Consider the following 23,309-nt stretch of genomic DNA (forward strand, 5'->3'; position numbering starts at 1 on the left):
ATTCCCGCGGGGCCCCTTTGTGCTGCTCCAGAGCTGCCCTGAGCCACGCGGCGGCTGCGTCACGGCGCTGAGTCTCTCTGCCCGCCGAGGGACAGCCGCCGCCTCGCCGCCCGCTCCGCCATTGCTGCGCGGGCCGCGGCGGAACGACGCCTCGCCGCCCCCCGAGGAAGGGCCGGGAGCCGCGGCGGTGAGTGGCGGGGCGCTGCCTCGCCGCCCCCAGGGAGGGCCGGGGGGAGCGCTGCCGTGTGCCGGGCCGCCATGGTGGGGGGCACCGGGCGGGGCCGGGGCTGAGGGCGATGCCGCACCGCGGTCGCCGGGATCATGATAACGCGCCGCGGTGGCTGTGTGCTGTTTATTTATTTATTTATTTATTTTAAGCGATGGTCGTAATTCTCACGTACTGAGACGTGATCAAGTCGCGGAGACCAGCCTCTGTGTGTGTGTGTGTGTGTCGCCTGTGGAAGGGGCTGGTGCAGCCCGGCTCGCTGACAAACCGCTCCGCTGTGCGTTTTTCTCTGTATGTATGTGTGTCTGCTTGCAGAAAACCACTCATTCCTGGAAGAATGGTGAAACTGGGGAATAATTTCAGCGAGAAGAGCACAAAGCAGCCCCTTCTGGAGGATGGCTTCGACACCATCCCCTGATCACACCCCTGGACGTCAATCAGCTCCAGTTCCCGCCTCCCGACAAGGTACAGTGCCTTCAGCTTCCACCCTGGAGAATCACACCCAAATCCTGGGCAAACAACAAAGAATGGGTTATGTGTGACAAGTGGCTCGGAGCACCGAGCAGTACGCTGTGTTCTGAGCAGTGTCAGCCCCTCTGGGGAACAGCGGAGCTACCGGCTACCCAGCAGTGGTGATTTGCATTGAAACGTAGTGGGGAATGTGAGCGTTTGTGAGGTGTTTGTGTTTTTGTATGAAATGCAGGAGCAGACAAATATGAGGTGTTCTGTGCTGTATTGTTTCATCCCTTCTCGCTGTCTGACTCGTTAGTATGTGGAAGGTGCTGTGCACTCTGTGATGGGAAGGGAATTTTCTCTGAAAAGCCCTCCTGGTGGGCTGTGAACATGGCTTTGTCTCTCAGTAGCATGTACATAGGCAGACTGGCCATGGAGAACTTCCATGTTCCCTTTGTGCTTTGGTAGAACTTCCACCAGCCCCGCACAGCCTGAAGCACTGGGATGAGAGTAGATCACTGAGCTTCCTATGAGAATCATACAATGGCTTGGGTTGGGAGGGACCTCAGAGGTCATCTGGTTCCAATCCCTCCACTGTGGATAGGGTTGTCCATGGCTAGATCAAGTACTAGATCAGGTTAGCAACTTATTTGGCCCCGGATCTCTAAATGGAGGGTGATGTAGGTACTCTGTGGCTGGAAAGGACTGCTTGAGGTGCTGCTCACAGGTTGGAAGGGAAGCATGTATCCACATTCCTCATCTCATGGCTTGAGTGCCAGGGATTCAGGAATATGACAGCAGTCCATAAATATATTCATTTCACTCAGATGTTTCAGTAAGAGTTGTTATGGGTGGGGCATACAGTGGTAGGATACTTTTTCAGGTATTTCAGTAAGAGACTTGCTGGACTGTTTTTCACATGCATCTGGCAAAAAAAAAAAAAAAAAAAGCGTTGTGTTTTTTGTCAGCTTGTTTTTTAAATCCAAGATTTAACTGGAAAATGACTGGTAATATGTTCCTTCTGATTTTTGTTTTTGGCATTGTGTCCTCCAAGAGCTCAGTTCTCCTTTTAGATAAAGTGATGGGTATGTGCTCCTCATAGTTAAGAATAAAAAAAAAAAATCACATAATCCTACCTCAGGGTAAAGCATTTCAGCTTTTAAAGCCTGCCTCAGAAGAGTATTGCTCGTAGGCTACACAAACACGTTTATGACCTCCATTTTAATTCCTATCAGCATCGTTGTGCTGTGTGTGGTGACCAGTTGGCAGGCATAAATACAATAAGCCATAACAGCTGTTACAGAGCCTTAGGGCCCATTTTCTGTCCTTCGTTACATGGGTGTAAATCTTCTAACCGAGGACAAAATTGCACCCTAAGGCTTTCAAACAAGTTAAGTCTGACTGTGTCTGATATGCTTGCCAACTGGTGACTGCATAGAACTGATTACCAAAAGCAGCATCCAGAGGAATCTGTTGTGTTACTGTGCCGTTAAGCAGAAAGCTGCGTTGGGACCAGGTGGGATAATACGTTTACCTTGAGTGGAGCTGTGGCAAACATGGGAGACTCCATGCCTCCCATCTGCACCTGCTGAGAGCAGGCAGAGCTCCTCCTGCCTCCACAAGATTTGCCTTCAACATCAGCAAACATACACTTCAGCTTGAAACTTAAAGAAACATTCAGTTGGCTCCTCTGCACTTTCCATTGTCTATTGGTATGATAGCTTTCATTTCATTTTGCAAACAACGAGGAAAAGTAGAAGCATGCATTTATTGGTCTCCCTGGCTTCCTTCTGTGACATGGTTAGTCGTGTCAGTGTGTCCTTCCTGGCTGCTACAGACACAAAGGCAGTAGTAGAGTAGTTGATGTGAAAAACAGCAGAAGGGTTGTCAAGATTGACAAATGGGTCAAATTCTGAAGTATGAAGACTCCCATGTATAACGGAGTACGTCCTTCATATACCTATGCTTATTATTCACTTACAAGGCTCTGGTATGGCAGTGAAGCATAACTTCTTGGGTAGTAGTGGCTGTAGTGCCAAGAATTTGATGGTTTTGACAGCTTCTAAATTAAACGGATGAACTGATTTAAATTCATATTTAGGTATGTTAAACAAAAGAAGACATTACATAACCAAGCAGATAGAACTCTGTGTTCAGTGTCAGCTGAAAGTGACTTGAGTTGCCTGAGAATTATGCAACATAAAGGGGAAGAAGTATAATCTTAAAAAGATGTTCCAGACCGTTTGCTTCCATGAAGCTGCGGGGTAATTGAAAAGTAACATAGTTATAATTATCTTATTAATTATAGCTCAAAATAGATTTAGAAACTCTTTTCCCTGTGTTCTATGTCTGTGTGCTTTTATAAAAGTATCTAATAGGCTTTGTGCTACAGTCACGCAAAGGAGAACCCAAAGGTTTAATTTCAGTAACTGGCTACCTGTAAGTCTATCTTAATTTATCACAACTCATTACAGTCTTAATTTATGAATAGTTGCCACTGATAACATGGGCTGCTCCAAAGACAGCATCTGGTTCTAAAAATCTGAAAGTGTGAAGTCTCAATATTTGTTCTTTGGAACGGTAGAGAAAATTGGCCAAACCATAACAGAGCTGCCAGTACATTAAATTGCCTGTTTTGTTTGAGATGCTTTGAAAAATAGATCCTGAAAAATTGTAGAAGAAAAGAAATGAGGCAAGTAGGTTAGGTGTATGAAAATTCTGTACGATGAGAATGCCTAGGAGAGTATTTGAGGTACAACTGACACAAGTATTTTTGGAATACAGGTAAGATGCTCAATGATAATTTGGGGAAGTAGCTCATAGCAAGGAATAAACTGAAATTAAAGAGCCTTGGGCATTTTGAGAAATCTTGTTATCACGTAAGGATTTGTGTGTTCCTTGCTGCTAGTAACTTAAGTTATCTGAGATGTTAAATTTTACAGTACCAAAAGCTTTTGTCTGGCACATACCAGATTGCAGCTAGCTAGGTCAGTCATTCCACTTTCTGAAGTTCAGAATCGTGCTGTTGGAGAACATGGCTGTGGAACATACTTCTGAAACAAATGGAGATGGCTGTTTCCCGCTTTGAACAGTCTGGAAGTTTTGTGATCTGGATTTGAACTAACTAAGTGCTTGCAGCACAATAATGGAACAGCTGAAAAAACTGAACATTCCTGGAAGTGTTGCATAGCAAGTCTTCCTTTAGATCCATCACAATTTTTTTGAGAAAATTTTGTTGATTACTATGAAGAAGGAGACAGAAATAACTAACAACTTGAAGCCTCCATAGGAGAATTGCACAAAATGGGGGAGGAAAAAAAAAAACCAAACAGTGTTGTGCTAAATGTGCTTGTCACCAAATAAGAGAGTAAAATAAGATTCCCGTGGCTTGTTTCATGCTATTCCAAACCTGGCAGGTGCACCTGAAGATGTGCTCATAAGGTACTGACAGCTTTTTGATATATGTATTTTTTTACTTGTTCTAAAGGTTGTGGTCAAAACGAAAACAGAATATGAACCTGATCGCAAGAAAGGAAAATTCCGTACTCCAAAAATAGCTGAATTCACAATCAGCATCACTGAAGGGGTTTCAGAAAGATTTAAGGTAAGCAATTCAAGCTAAATATGTTAGTGACTCAGTTCTGCTCCAAGAAATGCTTAAAATCAATTGCTGATTGTAGTCAAGAGTGCTTGTAACAGAGTGGCTGTTTGGAACATAACTGGAAAAGAGAAAAAGGAATTCAGTGATAAAATAGTTACATATATAATAATATATATATCCAATGGATATTTAACATTTGGGAGCAGAAGGAAGCCCTGCAGTATTACTGGTTCTAACCCTTCCTGGCAGTCAGGCCTGTGGTCAGTGCTATCAGTGTGTGTGTTTGACAGTGAGGCTGACTGGGATCTGTTTGGGGCATGCATAGGTATGGCTTACAGCATGGACAAAGCTCCTGTTGAAGGGTAAGAACCACAAGAGTGTATGTTTCCTTGTTGGCTTACTACTTTTCTCTGTAGCCAAACCATTCTCCTAAAAGCACTATCATTGTCCATTAAGTATTTCTTATAGTAAGATATATGACTTGGCAACTTAAGGATGCGTACAGAGCTCTTTGCTATCGATGTTGTGGTCCAGCTGTATCATGCAGGTTGATGATGACAATCACTGGGAGATGGCAGAGCAGTGGGAATCTGACTCACATTTATTCATTTGTGTCCGCACCCTTCTTATTCCTTTTGGTAGTTCTAGAGGAAAGCTGAGAGCTTAACTGATGCCAAACTGATACAAACTGATTGTATTGCCAATCCCACTTCTCACTGGAGGTCAGCTTTTCTTGTGCTGTACAAGTAAAATGAAGCGGGAAAGTTAGCGCTTCAGCTCACGTTTTCCTGTCAATTTTCTTAATGAAAGAAGACTAGTTTTCCAGTGCTGTTAATTTAGCATATTACCCAAGGACACCAAAGCATTTTCAAACAGCAGGCGACCGCACTATTCAGTGCAGGTAGAGATACGCTTGGAAAGCCTTCAGTTTAGTCTGAAGAAAAATAGAAGGTTTTAGTAAAGATGTCAGTTCTCCTGATATTCCTTTCCATTCACAGAATGCCTTGGGTTGGAAGGGACCTTAAAGATGGTATAGTTCCAACCCATTCTGCTGCCCCCCACCAGGTCAGGCTGCCCAAGGTTCCATCCAACTTGGCCTTGAACATCTCCCACAGGTTCTCTGGGCAGCCTGTGCCAGGGCCTCACCACCAGTCACTGAGAGCAATCCCTATCCCGTTAGGGGATGATACATGCTGTATGGTTGGGTAAGGTGCAGATGGGCAGCTCAGAACAAATAGGATGTGTGTGGCTATCTTCTGAACGCGTCCTGATCAGACTAATGTGATCTGGAAATGCATACCGCTTTGTAGTAGAGGAGAGAGGGGAATGTGTTGGATTTGAGTGTCCTGCTAGCACTTCAGTTCCAAGCAATTGAGCAGAACCACTGTCTGCAGAATTTTTCATTTCTCTGCTAGCTGCAGGGACTGTGAGGGTTTTCATCTGTCGAGCATTAAATTGTAGATAAGGGAGGATTTTGAATATCTTAGCTGTATCTAAACATTGTACGTGTTTCTCTGTAGATCTGGGTTCTTTCTGTCTTTGTTGGGAGTGCTGAACAAGTAAGACCTCACTGAACAGCAAATAAATATCTTGTCATGCTGTTGGGTAGTCTTTTCTAATTTGTGTATTTGAAGAGTCAGAAGCCTGAGCATTTTTATGTTGCGTTTTTATATACCTTTGGATGGCATACTTAAAGGAAAATGTCTTTTAGATACTACTTCATGATGATCACTCTGGGATTAATCTCATACTACAGGGTTGCTAGGCTTTGCTGCTAGGTAACTACTGCATCAGAGAGAGGTTTCAGTAAGATTTTGTATCTCTTGGGAATTGCAGGATGATTCATGCTGGCTGTAAGTCTGCTTTTAAAGGAGGGTGTGGGGGCTGATCGATTAGAAAAATTGAGGCTCAGGTAGTTGAAAACAATATTTTCACGCAGAATATTCGGGACCTAAAAATGTCCCTTAATCTCTATGTAGCATTTTTAGAATTGAATTGTGCTGCCTGCATCACTTTAAAGAGGACTGACTGGTTCTTCTCCAGGGACGATTGTCATATTCACCATTCCCAGTAGTAAATATTTCATGAATAATTGATGCCATTTTATAAGTATGTAGATGGAAAGTACTGATTGTGTGAGGTTTTTGTTTTTTTTCCTCCTGGGTCCTTATTAATTGTGAACCGTTGTGTTAACTGCTGCTGTTGATTCTGAGAGAGCAAAAGGATATTTGTTTGAAAATTAAATATTTGCTATAATTATGAAATGCATTATTTAACTGGTAAGATATTGACTTTGGCTCGTGCTCGTGGAAGAAAGCTTCAGATGCTGTTTTAATGACTTTAATACTGTGCACTGCTGATGCATTTGCCACAAGACACGGCTCAAATCTGCTAAAATAAAGGCAGTCAGTTGTCTTTGCTAATATTTCACATGTGTATTCCAAGATGTAGTCCTTAAGTAAGGACAGAGCAGATTGTGTTTTTGGGATTCAGCAGTGCAGATCATCTAAAGCTGAGCTTCTTGAGAAATTACACATTGTAACAAATGAAGCCACTCCAGCATGTACATATGTCATGTAGATCGTTTGTTGTTTTAGCAGCTGGGTGAATATGCAATTATAAAATGTATTTTCTGCATTCAATCCACATTACCACAGTTATTACAACAGAGCTGAGAATGTTTACAAAGAAAACTGCAAGTATAATTTTCCTGTACGAAGCCACATTCTGAATTCAAATCAGAATCTGCCATAAGAATGGGAAGGCTTCCTGATTCTGAGATTGCTGTAATTCAGTTTTATGGCAGTAACCACACCAAGGGAGATGGCATTCTTACTGGAGATTTTATTTTTCATTGAGAAATAAGTCTCTCGTCTGTTCTTTTGAACAGCGTAGAGTAATTGGGGGAGCCAGTCCTTTGCTTTGAACAAGGCAGGTTTTCCTCTCCTGTAAATTGTCTGCTGTACAGAACAGAACAACATGGCTGGAAATGTCATTTCAAAGGAGCCTTATGAATCAGCATACAGGAGGAAGCTGTTAGAGGCACAAACGGATGGCGTCAGTCAGCCAAGGCTGAACCTTTGCCTCCATTGCATTCTTCCAAACTCCAGTTGAGTCCTGCAGTGAGATGTGTGTTCTTGTTGGGAGCTGACAACTGATTGCTGCACACAAGCACATCCATTTCAAAAACTGTCCATTGTATTGAAGAAGGAGAGATTTTTTTCTGTCTTTGCGGAAACCTAAATAAAGAACACTCAAAGTATCTTGAAAGCATTTGTTTCCCAATAAATTTAAAGCCCTTAGGTTAACCCAAGCTGTGGTATGCATTAAGCCATTTGATTCGTACAAAGGTAAATCAGTTCTTCAGGCTTCATTATTGACATCTGTATGTATATGTAGCTGCAGAGCCAAAGTCTGGAGCTTACTTCTGAGGTAAGACCACACCAGGAAAGCCACGTACTGTCGAGTAGCAAGCGTGAGGTTATGGAAGAGAAATCAAGATATTCAAAATCAGTGTTCTCAGTTTTATCTGGTTATTTTAATTTAAAAAAAAAAAAGAAAAAAAGTACATAACATAACATGAATTTAAATATTCCATGACTGATCTTTCTCAAAGGGCCATCTTTTAAAACAGATTTCTGCCTCAAGCCTTTTTGACTTGTTTTTCTTAGTAATTATTCTTAATGTAAAAACAATTGGACACACAGAGAATACTTCTTTGTCAGTCTGTGTGATCACTTTATGTCCTGAGTGACTCTTTGTATCCACTTAAAAATCTGCTAAATGCATGAGATGTTGGCTGATTCCTGTACAGGAGCACTTCCTTAAGCAGTGCTGTGTCTGTCACTCAGTGCTGGAAGGATGACAGGTGCTTACTGCCTGGCGTAGTGCTTTTTTCTTCTCTAGAGCTACTCACAGGATTGAAGAGTTGCTCACTGCTATAACAGCTTGGCAGACTTTGAATTTTTCCTTTTATTGCTTCAGAGCAATAAAAAAATATCAAGACAAAAAAATATATATTCTTCTTTCAGTGTAACTACCATTTTTTTTTTTTTTTTAACAATGAGAATAAAGGCAATGTATTGTGACTGTCTTTATTCCATTTTTTAATTCCTGATAATTCTATGATAGGACACAGACAATACTGCTAAATTATTGGCTAGCAGAATTTTATTTTTACAGTCAGAGCTGTCAGACTTAAGAGAAGTGGGTAATACCCAACAGCAGCTCCCCTGCTGAGCCAGGTGCCCTATGCTGTTGAATCCCACTAGAAATCCTTGTCTTGGAGCAGAACCAAGTGTCTGAGATACTGCTGGCAAAAGACCCTTTGGGTCTCTCTAGATGTTAACACTTGCTGCATGTAAGGAAAGGCTGTGCAACTTTTCCAGCCCCTCTCTTGGCCCTGGTAATCCATTCCAGGTCTGTATGGTAAGGTAGCAAGGCTCTAACTTCAGGGGCACAAGTCTCCCTAGTTCTCAGCCTAATACGTGGTGTCTGTGTGATGGAGGATGATGGGATGTCGCCACGAGCAGTCGTGTTAAGCCACAGTGTTGCTTAGACTCTGGAGGCTGCTGCTTTGTTATTTGGTTTTCTTTAACAGCATCTCCCTCAGGTTTCATTAATCAGTTCCCTTCACAATGGCTCTGTTGTCTTGCACCATCGCTGCTAAGAAGCACTGGGTTGGAATTAAGTGATCTTTCCCTTCCAACCCAAGTCACTCTTTGTTTCTATATATGTAGTTTCTTTTCAGTTACTTCCCTCCATGAATCTATTTGTCTTTCTTGCTGCTTCTCTCAGTCATCTCCAGGCAAGCATCCATGCCAGTTCTCTTCCTCTGCCTCCTTGAGCTGTCTTTTGATTTCTTCATTTTCTGTTGCATTCTGTCATCCTTTTTGAGACAGATACCAGTCATGCAGCTAAATATGACCTGTTCTGTTAGAAATATCCCTTTGAAAGCAGGCACCTGGCTGCCTTTTGTGTCACCAGCCATATTGTGTATTTAAGGTATAGTCCTGTAGTAGGAATGGGAAGTTGTACCAAATTGTTCTGTGCAATCTGGACTGCTCTGTAAATGAATGTGAGTCAAATGTTGCATGCAGATAAGTGAGTGTCCTTTTTTTCCTCAAACTTCACGATTCCTATTCCTTACATGCATGGTTTCAGATATCTTTCATGTAAACTTCTAGGGATGGGCGCAGGTAATAGCAAGGAAAGTCATTTTGGGAAAGCAAAAACGTTTTGGGAAATGGAGAGCTGCCTTCAACATTCTCTTGCATGCAGGTAGAGTGCGTCATATGCTGGAGAGGCAGGATTTTAGTGGAGAGAGGTGAAATGGAGGTCACAGCCATTTGCAGGGAAGTAAGCATGATGTTTTATGAATTTTAGTCTGTAGGATGTAGTCAGACATAATCTATTGTAATTACAGTCTGCCTACCTAAAATTCTCTTGTAGTTTAAATTGGATAGCAGTAATCTTAATTTCCTGCCCTAAATGGTTACACAGAGTTGTTGTATTTCATCCCAGAGGGCTCTGTATTTCACTGGTGAGCAAAGCATGAATTGGTTCTAAATCACTTGAGATGAAAGGTGCATGTCCTCACTCACTGTGTTTGGTGCTAGCACCAAGTGTGTGCCTAGAGACAAGCCAGCAATGAAAGCTTATTCCTAGGAGGCTGCAAGTGGAATAGGCAATGCATAGATGTAGAACAGAGATGAGGTGTGACTGAGTGCTACAGACTGAGCAGTGAAAATGACTGCACGTGTTGTACATTCTACTTTAGTTCCCCTTCTCGTAATAATGGCAGTGCTCCTAGCTGGGTTTGTGTGCTTTCTGAAAGCATGGTGGAAAAGAAGACAGTGCAAACAAGCACAGTGAGAGTGGATTAATGACAAAGATTCAGGCAAGAAGAGGAGATGTGCAGAAGTGTGTGCAGGTTATGGCCTGTTGGCATCAAGAGGGGACAGTGGGGTACAGGCTGAACGGAAGGAGAGAGGTAAGAGGAGCAAAACAGACAGAACTGTACATGTCTTGAAGCTCCTTATTCAGAAAGGGCCTGGAGTCAGAAAGGATCTGAGGCAAACCAGCACAGTTGGTGCAGTTGATGCATTCTGGTTTGATTAAAAAGGGAGCACAGTAAAGGCTGGTGGAACGAGGGAGGAGATTGTAACTGCCAAGCGGAGAAGGAAACACAGCTTAAAGTGTAGCAGCTGTAGCAGTGTAGTAGCTGTAGCAGAGGAGGACAGACTGACTGGGAAGATCTAGCAGACCCTTATGATAAGGCCTTACCGGTAGCTGTGTGCATGTTGGTGTGGTTGTCAGATCTGCTGAACTTCATTTGGTGGGCTAAATGCTTACGGTCAGAAGATAGGGAGTTTTGCTGTGTTGTTTTTTTTGTTGTTGTTGTTGTAGGTACACTTAGTTCATTCATTAGTCATCTCTCATTTCGATTACTGTAATGGCTTCTGGCTAGACGTTGTCCTTCTTCTGCTCTTCACTTATAATCTATTCAAAAATCTGCTACGTACATAATATCTTGTCATCTGTTGTGCTCACTTGGTTTTGCTGCCAGATCTCCTCAAAATTAACCTTAAAGGGCACTCTTGAGATGAAAACAAGGCTACTCTTCGCATCACTCGTTGAAAGAAACACTTGTTTCTACTTCCTTCTAGTTATTTTAAAAGCCTGTCACCCATATAGTGTGACAGAGACCTTGGTGTTCTGCAGGATGTATGTGGCAGTGAAGGATCACAGTAATTTGGAGGTCTTCTGCTCCCGCTTTATGGGTTCTGCACTCCGCCAGCTGGCTGCCACAGGCAGAAGAGATGCAACTGTAAGAAAGAGGGAGTGGTTCTGTGTGGATGGTAACCTCTCCTCCCTGGAACAGAAGGTGAGGGTGGGTTGCTGCCAGTGCCCCTGCAGGAGGAAGGATATAACTGTGCATTAGGTTGTGGTGAGTGCACAGATTTGCTGTGGAAGAAATCAGTGTGTGTCAGCTTTGGTCAGGCTTATGGTCTAAAGAGCGGCTTGTTGGCTGCTCTCTTTCTGTGCTTTCACTTGTGAAAGGGAACGGGGAGGTGAGGTGGGAGGTGGGCTCTGCTGGGTGACTGGCAAGGAAAAGCAGCAGTCTGGCTGGGCTGTGGATCATCTTTGTGGGCAATGAGAGTGAAGGGAAACAGCTAGTAGAAGGAAGAGAGGGATTTTACAGGAGAGAAGTGAATTGGATAAACAGGTGCTAGGGATCATCTTGGAATCCAGTGATGGATTTCTATCCATGTCATAGGCACGTGCAGCTGTCCTTTACTGAAGTACACATTACTTGTATCCCGATGGGTGGTTAGGAAGGAGTCAAGAGCTTACTTGATTAGGGATTTGCAAATGGAGTCTGATTGCAAATTATTGGGGATAATGAGAGTAAAAATTTACATGCTAATACCAAAATTAATAACATTAGGAAACTGTTTACTCCTGTCTGTGGCTGTGATGGCTGTGAGGTGAACCAGTCTGTACCACAGCAATTCTTCTTTTGGTGTCTGTGTTTCGTGTCACAGAGCTGTTCTACAGAGAACAGGCTTTCTTGAAGGCTGTGTGGAATGCATCTTGGAGGGCTTGGAGGCCTTGGCAATAATCCCACTGGAATTTTGTTTTCTCTTTACCCTTTCTTCTCTGTGTCATTTTCTAAGGGAAAGAGCAGTGATCATCAGAGTGAGTGGGACAGTGCCACACATCCTTAGTGCCAGTGGGTTGTAGGCTGGGAGGTGAGTGATCCCAAGCCTGCAGCTTGGGCTGGGCAACGTGGGTGTTCATTGTGGGATGGCTGTGGGTGCACAGGAAGGGGCTGCAAACAGCTGTAGAAGGAAAAAGGGAGAGGCATGATAAAACACATGGGAAGGGCCAAAGTAGGGCATGGCTTGGCAGGGCTGCCAGGTGTGAGGGGAGAGGGATTGTTACTGAACTGTGCCACAGAAGATGACCAGAAAGGAAGATGTGCTTCTTTTGGATTCACGCGTAGTACCCTGAGCCATGGCTGGAAATGTAAAGTTGGCAAGGCAGAGCTATCTGTCCATAAGTAACAAACTTATGGCTAATTGGATTTGAAAACTGATGTCAGTTTGTGGTTTTCAGAGGGTGATTAAGAATATGATTTTTTCTTTTAATTCAGCGTCTGTTCTGAGAAACTGAAGATGTTGTTATTAATCAGAGAGGTCATTTGCTCTGCGTCTCATTTAGATTGGCATTGTTACGTTAATATTTACATTTATTCTGCTAATTTGCTTTTTGATCTGTGGTTCTCCCTGCCCTCCCCTCTGGCCCTCCTTTTATTACATTTTTTTTTTCTTTACTTTCTATCAAAAATCCTTAGCTTCAGCAGCATGCTACTTCCCAGCCTTGTTTCAGCCAGGAAATGTTGCTCTCCCTGTTGTCTGTCCATGGTGAAGTTACCTTTCTTAGGATGACAAATCCATAAAATTTCATCTGAGTCCTTCAGCACCCTAGGCTTATCAGAAAGGGAAGGTGTGGTTGTTTTGTATTTTTATTTTTTCGCCAAGAGACAAAGCTGTAATTTTTAGTGGTTTTTGGAAGTACCAGGTTATTACTTCTGGTTTTTAAAATTTAGATAACACTGTACATTGTTTTGATTCATTAATCACATAAGTTTGTTTCTATTTATTTATATGCTGTGACACATGTTGGCTTCTCACCCACTCTCTTATTCTGCTCTTCCTGTGATTTCCAGAAGCTACTCATTTCTGTGTCAGTAGAGGTTTTAGAGTAATAAAGACAGACATCTGGGACATTCCCCCAGGTAACCAGTGCTCTTTGCTCAGCTCACACACCCCTCAGGTTGCGTCTCCCATCTCACCTAAAAGGCTGCCTGGTCTCCAGCTGCTCACAGCTTAATCCTGGGTAATGTTAGCTTGGCAGTGATGCAGTGATGCTGATTTCAGATTCAATTTCAGGTATCCCGTTTTTTACTGCAGCTGAAATTCAGGACAAGAGAGGTACTTAAGGACATGGTGAAGTCAATGCCACACACACAGCGCAATCTGCAATGCATCGATCTGTAGAACAGTTGTACCTGAACTTGTCAAGGCAGCCCCGTGCTGAACATGGTGTATTCCTTACGGGTCTGGAAGTGACTCCTGTGCAGTCATTGTGTGGTGAAGCAGTACTGGTTCAAACAAGATGTCTGAAGGAGTATTGATTGGTTTACATGTGGACTACTGGTATCCATACATTCACAGCAGGTGCAACAAACTCTTATCTAACAATAGTGGGCAGACATTGCTTTCTCCTTGCCTTGCTAAAGCCATCTTTGTATTATTTGGATGCCACCTGTGTTAACATTTTGGCATCTGACTCCATTCTTCGGCAGGTATGAGGAAAACCAACGTGCTTATCAGCTGACATAAACTAGATTTACATTTCCATTATCCAAATACTAAAAAAAATCAGCACACCTAAAACATCCCAGTGAGTCTTTCTGCCCTCCTGTGTGCACTGAAAAGAAAAGCATCTGAAAAAGCCTGGTAGCACAGAGGCACTGGGCCACTGTATGTGCATCACCTGCCTTCATCTGCGAGAAGCGGGAGGTGGAAGCACTCATACTCCTTTCCTCTTCTCCCTCCATGATTAAGTAGCTGTTTTTAGCCTTTGCTTGATTTTTCCTGTAAAATGCATTCGTAGCTGGCTTTTGCTGCCTACAGTAACAGCAGTGTGTTAAGCAGTGCATTACTAACATGAGCATGTTGTGTTTCTCTTTGCAGGTAACTGTGCTGGTCCTTTTCGCCCTTGCATTCTTAACTTGTGTTGTATTTCTGGTAGTCTACAAGGTTTACAAGTATGATCATACCTGTCCAGAAGGATTTGTTTTCAAGGTAAATTGTGCACACATTGTAGAAAAATAGGGGAGAGTATGTAATATTGTAATATAATCTGTGCTGTTTTGTGCATAGCCTTTGTGAAGTCATGCTGCATTGCTTGGAAAGTCATAGCTGTTTCCAAAGGTTAGAGTGCTTTTAGCTGTGTTTCTTTCTGCTTAATTTGTAATGGAGGTTGTGACTACCACACAGATTTCACACACTTGTTATTTTTTCTTTTGTAAACATTGCAAAAACATCAACACTGGTGCCCTTCAGACTTCCTTCATCTGCAGCTGTTTGAGCAAAGCATTCATTGGGTCATACAATTAGATGTTGCATGTTTCTCCAAATTCTTGTGTCATAGGAAAGGAGAACGATAAATCTAAAGACCTGGAGGAAAAGACTCTGGAATATATATCAAAGAAAGACTGAAGTGATGGTCTCATTAAGAGTAGCAGTTACCTTATTTTTATAGAAAGAACTCCTTGTTCTAGAACAGAGACCTCTGAGCCCTGCTGCCACAGGCCAGAAGGGATGCCAAAAAAGGGAAAATACATTTATTGGAAAAAATACTTCTGCTAAGTGAAAGAGAGGCTGGGGCTCACTTAATTCTTACGAGGTGGTAGTGCTGGCTTCTCAGCTGTGACATGAGCTAGAAGTCCAAAAGGTAGTGTTGATTTCTGTCTGTTGAGAGATGTAACAGGGTTGAACTCAGGTGTCATGAGTTAAGAAAAGCAGCAGTGATTATGGCATTCTTCCCTCTAATTAAGATTACTTAGTCACCTACATGAATAAGGCAGGAATGATTTTCAAAATGATGTAAGAAAGAATGGCTGCTTCAGTGCTCCTGACAGTCCTGTTCAGTTTTGATTCAGTTTTCCCTTGGCTCAAAGATGAGATATGGTGCTTAGAACATTCGACAGTAACTTGGGACACAGGTCTTGGTTCTGCTGTATTTTTTGAGTTGTCTCAGACAAGTTCTGAAACGTGTCTCTGCTCCTGTCTCAAGGGATGACAGCCTTTTGTTCTACGCGTTCTCTTTGAGCTATTTGGAATATGGACTGTATGTTCCTACAGAGCCTACCTTGATGTGATCCTGATTTGACAGGCACGGTCAGTTATGTGCTCCCATCATCATTCCAGTGACAGTCTGTGCTTCTGTGTCCTTTCTCCCCATGTCTTCCCTTCCTTTGAATTGCAGCATTCTGGCTTCTTCTGCCTTTTCCTTCTAGCGTCACAAACATTTAAGAGAAGAGTTTTGTGAGCTGTGTTCAGTTGCATGGTGTGTGAAGAACCGTCTGATCAGGTTTCTCAGGATCCTGTCTGAAACCCAAATCAGGGAGAACCCCTCACTGCCGGTGCTTTACAGTGCAGCATGTAACAGGGCTGCTTTACTATTGTTCTCCCAGTGTTGGGTTTTGTGAAGGCTGTTTCCTGGATGCTTGACACCATAATGCCAGGAGGCACAGCATCTTTGGACATGGAATTCTTAAGAGTTTTTTATAGCATAAACATGTTACTAAATGACACCAGGCCTAGAACAGCAGTGCTTACATGAATTTGTATTTGTTGCCTGCATGTCTTTTTTGAGAGAGTCTGTAACATCAGCTGGCATGGCTTGGCACAGATGTCCTAGGAGATGAAGCAGAAGCCTATGGCCAGCTGTGATCACCTTGTGACCAGTCTCTCTGTGGACAGGCTTTGTGCTTCAGGTGCACTGAGTGATACGCTCTGGCCTGGCATCACCAGGCTTTTGATGCTGATGTGACTTGCTTGGTAAGGGTAGATGTTTCCTGCCTCAGAAAGCCTGGTACCATGGGAGTCTCTGAATACAGGCTGAGCTGCTGCAGCCGTGAGTCAAATTTGTGATTCTCTGCTTTGATGCTGTCATAAACACAACAGTTCCAAAGGTTTCAGTGTCTTCAACCTTTTTGCTGTCCTACACAAGCACAGCTTGTAAGTGTAATTAAAAAGGTGCTTGTTTTCCTCTGTATAACATACTGCCTGAGCCGCAAATCTGTGCTTGCTGAAGCTGATGCAGACATAGCACTGTTGTGGTGTGGATTCCTCAGCAGCACTCTTTCTGGCTCAGGGTGAGACTCACCAGAGCTGCCCTCAAGGACCTGAGGACATTCAGATCCTGGAGGAACTTCTTCAGAGCTTCAGGGTCCCTGCTGCATCTGTTCCTCTTCCCTATCATTGCAGAGACGCTTGCCTTCTGTCAGACCCATGGACAGTACAAGAGAGTCACTTCCGTGCATTAGAGATAACACCATCATCTATTAAGTCTGGAATACTGACCCAGCAAACAGAACATACTGTTGTGACACACTGATGCCAGTGGGCGACAAAAGGAGTCATCCTAATACAGCCAAACACAGACTGGCAACCAGAACTTTCTCTGGCATCAGAACCCTTAACTCACAACTAACTTTTGAAATAGAAGGGCCAGGAAAGAAACAGGAGACTGACAACTCACTCTGGATATTTCAGTTTCTCCTCTCAGCCTTTGTTATTAATTCTCACACTTGAAACCAGTGTGGGGGAAAGGGGAGAGGGAGAATGTTCTGTTTAAGCTGAAGGTCAGAGCAGAGAATCGGCACCAGTTCTTGCAGCTCAGTAACTCCTGAGTGTTGCATTGCTTGTCTTGATGAGATGCTAAGCAAAGGAGTTGTCCTTGGGCAGCAAAGAAGGAGCAGAATAAAAGGGGAGGCTTTGTCTTTTCTAGAAGCATGAAATCCTGGGAGCAGAAAATTCAGTCAAGATGGGAACTCTTGGGAACTCTGCTGTGTATTTCTTTAGGTTCTTCTGTCAGCTGTTGTGGGGTTTTGACTACAAAAAAATAACATTACTGAGTCATTTTGCCTGTTAAAAAGCAAATTGCTCCTTTTAAGCAACAAAAGACTGTGACTTTTTTTTCTTTTTAGACTGGCAGTCATCTTGGCTTGTCTTCAGCACTAATAATTATATTCCATTTGCTTGAATTTTCTTGGCAGATTTAATTAGATCAATGGATTGTGTTCCTTCTCCCATTTTAAATATTTAGAGTTGTGACTACATCTTCTGACTAGGAGAAATAATCACTACAAAGAGGTCTGTGTTTAAGTACTTCTTAGTCATTTTATCACATCAGAAACCGTGTCAGTTATCCCAGATAAAGCATGGATAATGCTAACAGAAGATGGCATGGTGATGTAGGTGAATGTGCACAGCACGTAGCTCTATGCCAGAGTTGTCCTTTCGAAAGTTGTTTTTGCAATGTAGGTCCCAGACTTGCAGCTGACACACGTGGAACGATCGATGATGATTGTAGGGAAGCCTCTGTGCCTCACGAAGTGCAGAACAGCCAATATCTTTGCTTCTCCAGGTTAAATCCTGCCCGCTTCATATTTCTGCTTCCAAAAAAAACTTGAAGGCAAGTTTTGCCCTGGCTGCTATGTTAGAGAAAAAGATAAGGTGAACCTGGTTGGAATGCTAACTTCCAATGCTGGTGCGAGTCTGACATGCATAGAATGGCTTGTGTTGGAAGGGACCTCAAGGATCATGAAGCTCCACACCCCCCTGCTGCAGGCAGGGCTGTCAACCTCCATGTCAGATACTAGACCAGGTTGCCCAGGGCTCCATCCAGCCTGACCCTGAGCACCTTCAGGGACAGGGCAGCCCATCTCAGGTTCTATCACACAAGCAGCCTAGAACTGATGAGTTGTTAACTCCTGGGAGGACTGTTCATCTTCAGCCTTCCTTCCAGTTTGCCATAAGATTGTATTGTACTCATCAGGTAAGTGGGTTTGTAAGACTACCCACAGGCTGATAGCTTTGGCAATGTTCTTTCATACTATTTGGGATACAAAATTTATTTTACGTAGGACTTTCTGCTGCATCTTTTGCTCAGCCATTTTGTGCTAGATGACTTGAAACAGTTGTTACTGGTGTGCATTCATAGTAAATGTGTGTAAATGAGATAGATAATGTTTGGTCATAAAAGCTGTGACAATTCTGTGTTTTTGCTCAGAAAATTTCCAGTATAAAGGCTTTCTTGCCAAGTTTAATGAGAACAGCAGTACTGCTGTCCTACAGTATTACAAATTTAAGTCTTTGGTGTTGGACATAGAAGATCATTTCTTCTGAAATGAGTCAGCAAAGAAACAATTGCAGTCATTCCTTCTCCTAGAGCTGGCGTGAGCTGCAGGTGCTCAGTATGGATCTTAGTGTGCTGCAGCACCCTGAGGATCTCAGGCAAGAGTGCTCAGCCTGGCAGATGTGGCAGAAGAGCTGTGAGGAGTCCCATACCCTTTTGGAGCTAAACTCGGGGTCAGGACAGGATCTGTCCAAATCATTATTTCCTTCGGTGTGATTTGCTGCTTCATAGGCTTTTACTGCATCATCACAGGAAGGGTTGCTCAGTGCCACCCACTGTACAGAGTTGGTTTTCAAGATGACATCAAAGTCCCTACTTAGTATTTAACTGTCTAAATCAGGTAGTTCATTTTCCAAAGCTCTGAGCATGGAGGAGTTTCTGTGTAGTGCTCTTAAACTTCTGGGAAATTAAATAATGTAGCACCACAGCTAAAGATAGATTTTAAAAGCCTGCTACTGACTTCATCTTTCTGAAGAACTGTGTTTGTGTGGGTGTGTATACACATCAGCTGGACACAATGTTTTCCTTTTGTGTCTTATTTATTAGGCTGTAAAACTGGCCATACCTTGGCACCGATGTATTTGTATTAATTTCTATCCCACAGACTGCAAACACTATGGATTGCATGAAGCTAATCTAATGCTAGAATGCAGAATCTGTAATTGCAAATTGACCACTTGGAACTAAGTGGGAAGGAGAAAGAAAGAAAGAAAAGAGCAAAATGTATCTGCAACAAGAGACTACTTACACAGAGTATAAGTATGGGGCGTACAAGTTTCTTGTCCTTCAATTATTCTGGACTACAGACACAGATTGGCCTTTCTGGCAAATGCTGTGTGAGGTCTAAGGATTACAGGGAAGAACAGTTTGAACACATTAGGACAACACTGTAGTAATCGCTGTATGTTGCATCCTGAGTCACAGACTGAATGTTTGCTTAGACTCAAAGGAAAAGAGAAAACATGTATCATGTGTGGGACTGCATTTGTAATCTAAGTGATGGATTTTCTTTTCAGAATAATCAATGCATTCCAGCTGGGTTGGAAAACTACTACTCTGAACAAGACTCCAATGCTCGAGGGAAATTTTACACAGTCATAAACCACTACAATCTGGCCAAGCAAACCATCACGCGCTCAGTGTCCCCGTGGATGACAGTACTGTCAGAAGAGAAACTGTCTGAGCAGGAGACTGAAGCCGCTGAGAAATCAGCTTAGTGTGATAAGCTAATTATTAACACTATGTCATTTGAAGGTAACTAAGGGACTTTAAGAAACTTTTCATTAAATATAATTATGGATAATTTAGAGGTTACTCATGTTTATGGTGCAATTGCTTCTGTTTGCTGATACTGCTTTGCAAAAACAAAAAAACATGCTGCAGAACATTCATGGGCATAAAACAAGATGCGTATCAGCATTGCTTTAGAGCTTTGACACCGTTTTCAATGTTTAAAAAAAAACAACAACAGATATGTTCTTGCAGTTTATTGGATACTGACAGATTTCTTCTCTGGATTTTCAGGGCTTAGACCTTAAAATGTGTTCTGTTGTCTGAACTGATATTTTATTTATTAATTTTTTATTGTTAGTCATTTTGCAAACCGAAACACCACAGCCATAACTAGAGTGATCTCTTGTTTAGCTGAGAGCTGTGTTTAGTATTTAGTTTTGGCTCAAGCAAAAATGATAATCAGCACTGATGTCAAGGGCATAATGTAATGACTTGTATGGAGAAAGGAAAAAAAAAAAGTGTCAGGTAGCATTTTTCTTACGTTTTCTTTACTGTTATTTATTTGTAAGTGATAATGAAGTTCCCTGCAAGAAGGCATGCTCAATGTTTTATTATTGCTGTCAACAGGATTTAACTGCATTTCCACTGTGGCTTTAGCATCTTGGTAAGGATGTGCACTGAAACACAAACTAGATAGACACTATGGAAAAACACAGACAATTCTAGTGATGGATGTTGAGGGTAGCATAAGAATATACAGTTAAGGATGTTTGAAAGAGAAATGACATCTTTTGATCGTACTTAAAAGGCAGAAAGCCTATTCACAGTAGATGTAGCCCGCTATGTAATTTGTTGGATACAGCAGAGGGAGTGATGTATCTGAATTTTCTCTTTTATTACATTGACATTTACCCTTTTTATAAATTAGAGCTTTCAGTTTATGTATGGTTTGCGGTTTGATACTTTTTAACCACAGAGCATCAAAACAGTAGCATCTTAGTAACACAAGTGGCTGTTGGAAAGCTCCATGTGAAACTGAGTGAAGAGTAGAACTGTTTATGTATGGCTTGGGATGGACAAAGATGTAGAAGAACATAGTATTGTGGATGCACGTTCAAGTTCCATTGTAATTACAAACTTAACTATTCTTTGTGTGAAACCATGTTTTCATTTTTATTATAAATCTTAAATGCATTACAAAAGAAGGCATCATTAATTTAACAGACAAGGGTGTGAAGTATCTGGGTAAGCAGATGCCCTTTCTTTTTCATTTTATTTAAATGCCACAACTTCTAGTGGACATGTCAAAAATTCCCTTGGTTTTAGAGACTATACAAAAACGAAGGAAAAACATCAGGATGCGGAGTGGAACACTGTCAGCTCTGCTTTTATTTTTCTCCAGTAGAATCACATTATCAACAGCCTTTCTTTTAGCAGTACAGTAAAAAGAGCCATTATTACTTAATTTGATATGAAGTATGCATTACACAGTAATATTCATAAAAGGATTTTTAAGTCATTGTAGGTGGAATGCTTAAAAGCATTAAGTTATGTGCCAAATGTTACTTTGCATTTAAAAACTACAGACTTATGTTCAGATTTTCAAAATTACCCCATTTGCATTTTCTAGTTGGCTTATACTTTATTGAATGTAACTTGTGACATTTTCACTCCGTAAAGAATGATTTGCTCGTTGCATATCAAACTTACAGGCATATGTATGTCAGAAGGGAGTTAACAAAACAGTTCTTGATCACCACAGTTACAGAAGCCATTCAGATGTTACAAGAGGGAAAGTTCTCTTCCCCGGGACTGTCCTACATAGAAATGATCCCCAGTACATCCTCCTCCTTTTAAATTTAGCACACTAAGGCCAGCTTTAACGCGTAAGTACTGATGAGAAACCTTACTTCTCTCATGACAACAAACATCACAAAACATGGAGCTGTACAATCTAAGAGACAGCGATTGCTCTGCATTCAAGAGCCAAAGGAGTTTTTCCTCTGATATAACAGGATGAAGTTTACTGATTCTTAACTAAAGAAAGTCCCCAAACTAACTGTAGATAACAAATTGCTCCCAAGTTCAGTACTTCGAAGGGTTTGACTTTAATACTGTCTATCCTTTGGCATTGTTCCAGCACCTCAGACCATCTGTTTCTGCAGTCTGGTTGGCTGCATTGCTTTCTCTCTTTGCACCCCAAAGTAAAGCTCTGTAGCTGACTTTTAAAATTATTATTAAATCAACATGACAAAATAGTTTCCAAGGATTAGAAGTAGAGGTCATAATACATCTGCAAAATGATCACTGTGTACTGAAGTAGTATGATTAAATAAAAGCCTGAGACAGTGTAGATGCTTTTGCACACAGCAACAGTTCTCTCGCTCTGTTCTGTGCACTGGGAGCTGGATTTAAAGCAGAGATGTGGGTGAGTCTGACAATGGTAAAACTTTCTTCTTTTTTTTAAATTTTCCCTTTAGCTGTGCTCCAGCTTGCAGCTTTCTTAGGAGTTCTTTCAGAGGTTTAAGTGTGCAGGATTAAGTCTGGTTTCAGATCTGATAAAGGGATTTAAAATGAATGCTACCCTCTCTCTGCCTTGAGGGACATATGGTTGTGCTTAGCTGTGAGAAAATATTTCCATCATAGCAGTATGAAAAAAAAATGCATAAAGTATACAGGTATACCATAAACTCCATTCAATAGAAGAAAAAAGAGCCGTGAGATTTTACCAAGCATGTAGACAACATGGTATTTTTAATTAATTATCATACCAGTCCAGGAAAAGCAAGGAGAATGAACACATCACCAGGAAAAAAAGGATCCAGACTCTAAATCCAGCGTTGTTTTTGATTGCCTGTGAGGAAAAGGTTATCTTGGTTACCATCACTGGTAAAGGCACAGTACATATTTCCACAAAGGCAGCCCAAGATGACTGTCAGTGGTTTCATTATGTACTGCAAGAACAAAGCTTGCCATTGATTTCAGGTGGGTAACACTCAGGTTGGTTATACTTCTCTAAGTTTACCACAGTTTCTCTCTGAGTCTTAAAGGTGGTGATTCAAAAAGAAAAAAACAACATTCAGATTGCACACGATAGAAATACAGCCAAAACAAAGAACTAAATCAAAATGTACATGCTTAGATGTTAATTTTAAGTTCTGAAAGTGAAATTCTCTAATGAATTCTTCAATTGAAAAACAAACAAATGCCTAACACCAAAGTCTGATAACAGCTGTTTGCAAAGGCAAAGGCTGGGTTTCAGTCTCAAAGCAAGCAGAGCAAAGATCAACTAAACAAGACATAGTAAATTTTTCCTAGAGTCTTCCTTCTGAAAATTTAGGCTGGCAGATCACTGAGACCTGTTTTCTCTTTTCTGATCTTTGCACAGTACAGAATTTTTCATGTGATAAAACAGTAATAGAAATGTTTTGTGTATGACCTTTCTCTACTGTTTCTCAGTGTGGTTTGAGAAACTTGGTTCTACCTACAAAAATAAGTCGATGCCATGCTGTGAATTGGTATCTTTGACCATAAACACTTGGACAATCCATTGCCATCTCTGTGGCCTCCAAGTGCCCTACCTGAAGTCAGGAACTTAATCACAATTTAATAGCACAGTAACTATATGCTAAACATTAGTAAATCTATTTATTTTAGTTTTAAAAAAGAAAATAAAAACACACCACCACAATTGAAAAATCCCTCCCATCTTCCCCACCACATGCCATACCATCACACCTTATGGACAGCCACTGAAAAGGATACTAGAAGTGGAAGAAGCTGCTTGAAGAAGCTAAG

At 41.8% G+C, this 23,309-nt stretch overlaps 2 protein-coding genes across 2 annotated transcripts in view; one reads left to right on the forward strand and one right to left on the reverse strand.

Annotated features, from left to right (window-relative positions):
- The first annotated feature begins 545 nt into the window (after nucleotides 1–545).
- Nucleotides 546–20,670, forward strand: NSG1 (neuronal vesicle trafficking associated 1). The gene is given in 5 exon segments (XM_003205927.5): nucleotides 546–633; nucleotides 636–691; nucleotides 4,167–4,283; nucleotides 14,045–14,155; nucleotides 19,295–20,670. Coding segments are annotated over 5 exon segments (555 nt in total). The 5' UTR covers nucleotides 546–563; the 3' UTR covers nucleotides 19,496–20,670.
- A 207-nt stretch (nucleotides 20,671–20,877) lies between these two features.
- The window catches only part of STX18 (syntaxin 18), a 54,245-nt gene continuing 51,813 nt past the window's right edge, over nucleotides 20,878–23,309 (reverse strand). The window contains exon 11 of the mRNA XM_085223484.1: nucleotides 20,878–22,365. Within this exon, the coding sequence (XP_085079610.1) occupies nucleotides 22,270–22,365 (96 nt within the window). The 3' untranslated portion in view covers nucleotides 20,878–22,269. The remainder of the gene's footprint in view (nucleotides 22,366–23,309) is intronic.

This window comes from Meleagris gallopavo, chromosome 4 (genome assembly GCF_905368555.1).
Source record: "Meleagris gallopavo chromosome 4, MGAL_WU_HG_1.1, whole genome shotgun sequence".
NCBI classification, from domain to species: Eukaryota; Metazoa; Chordata; class Aves; order Galliformes; family Phasianidae; genus Meleagris; species Meleagris gallopavo.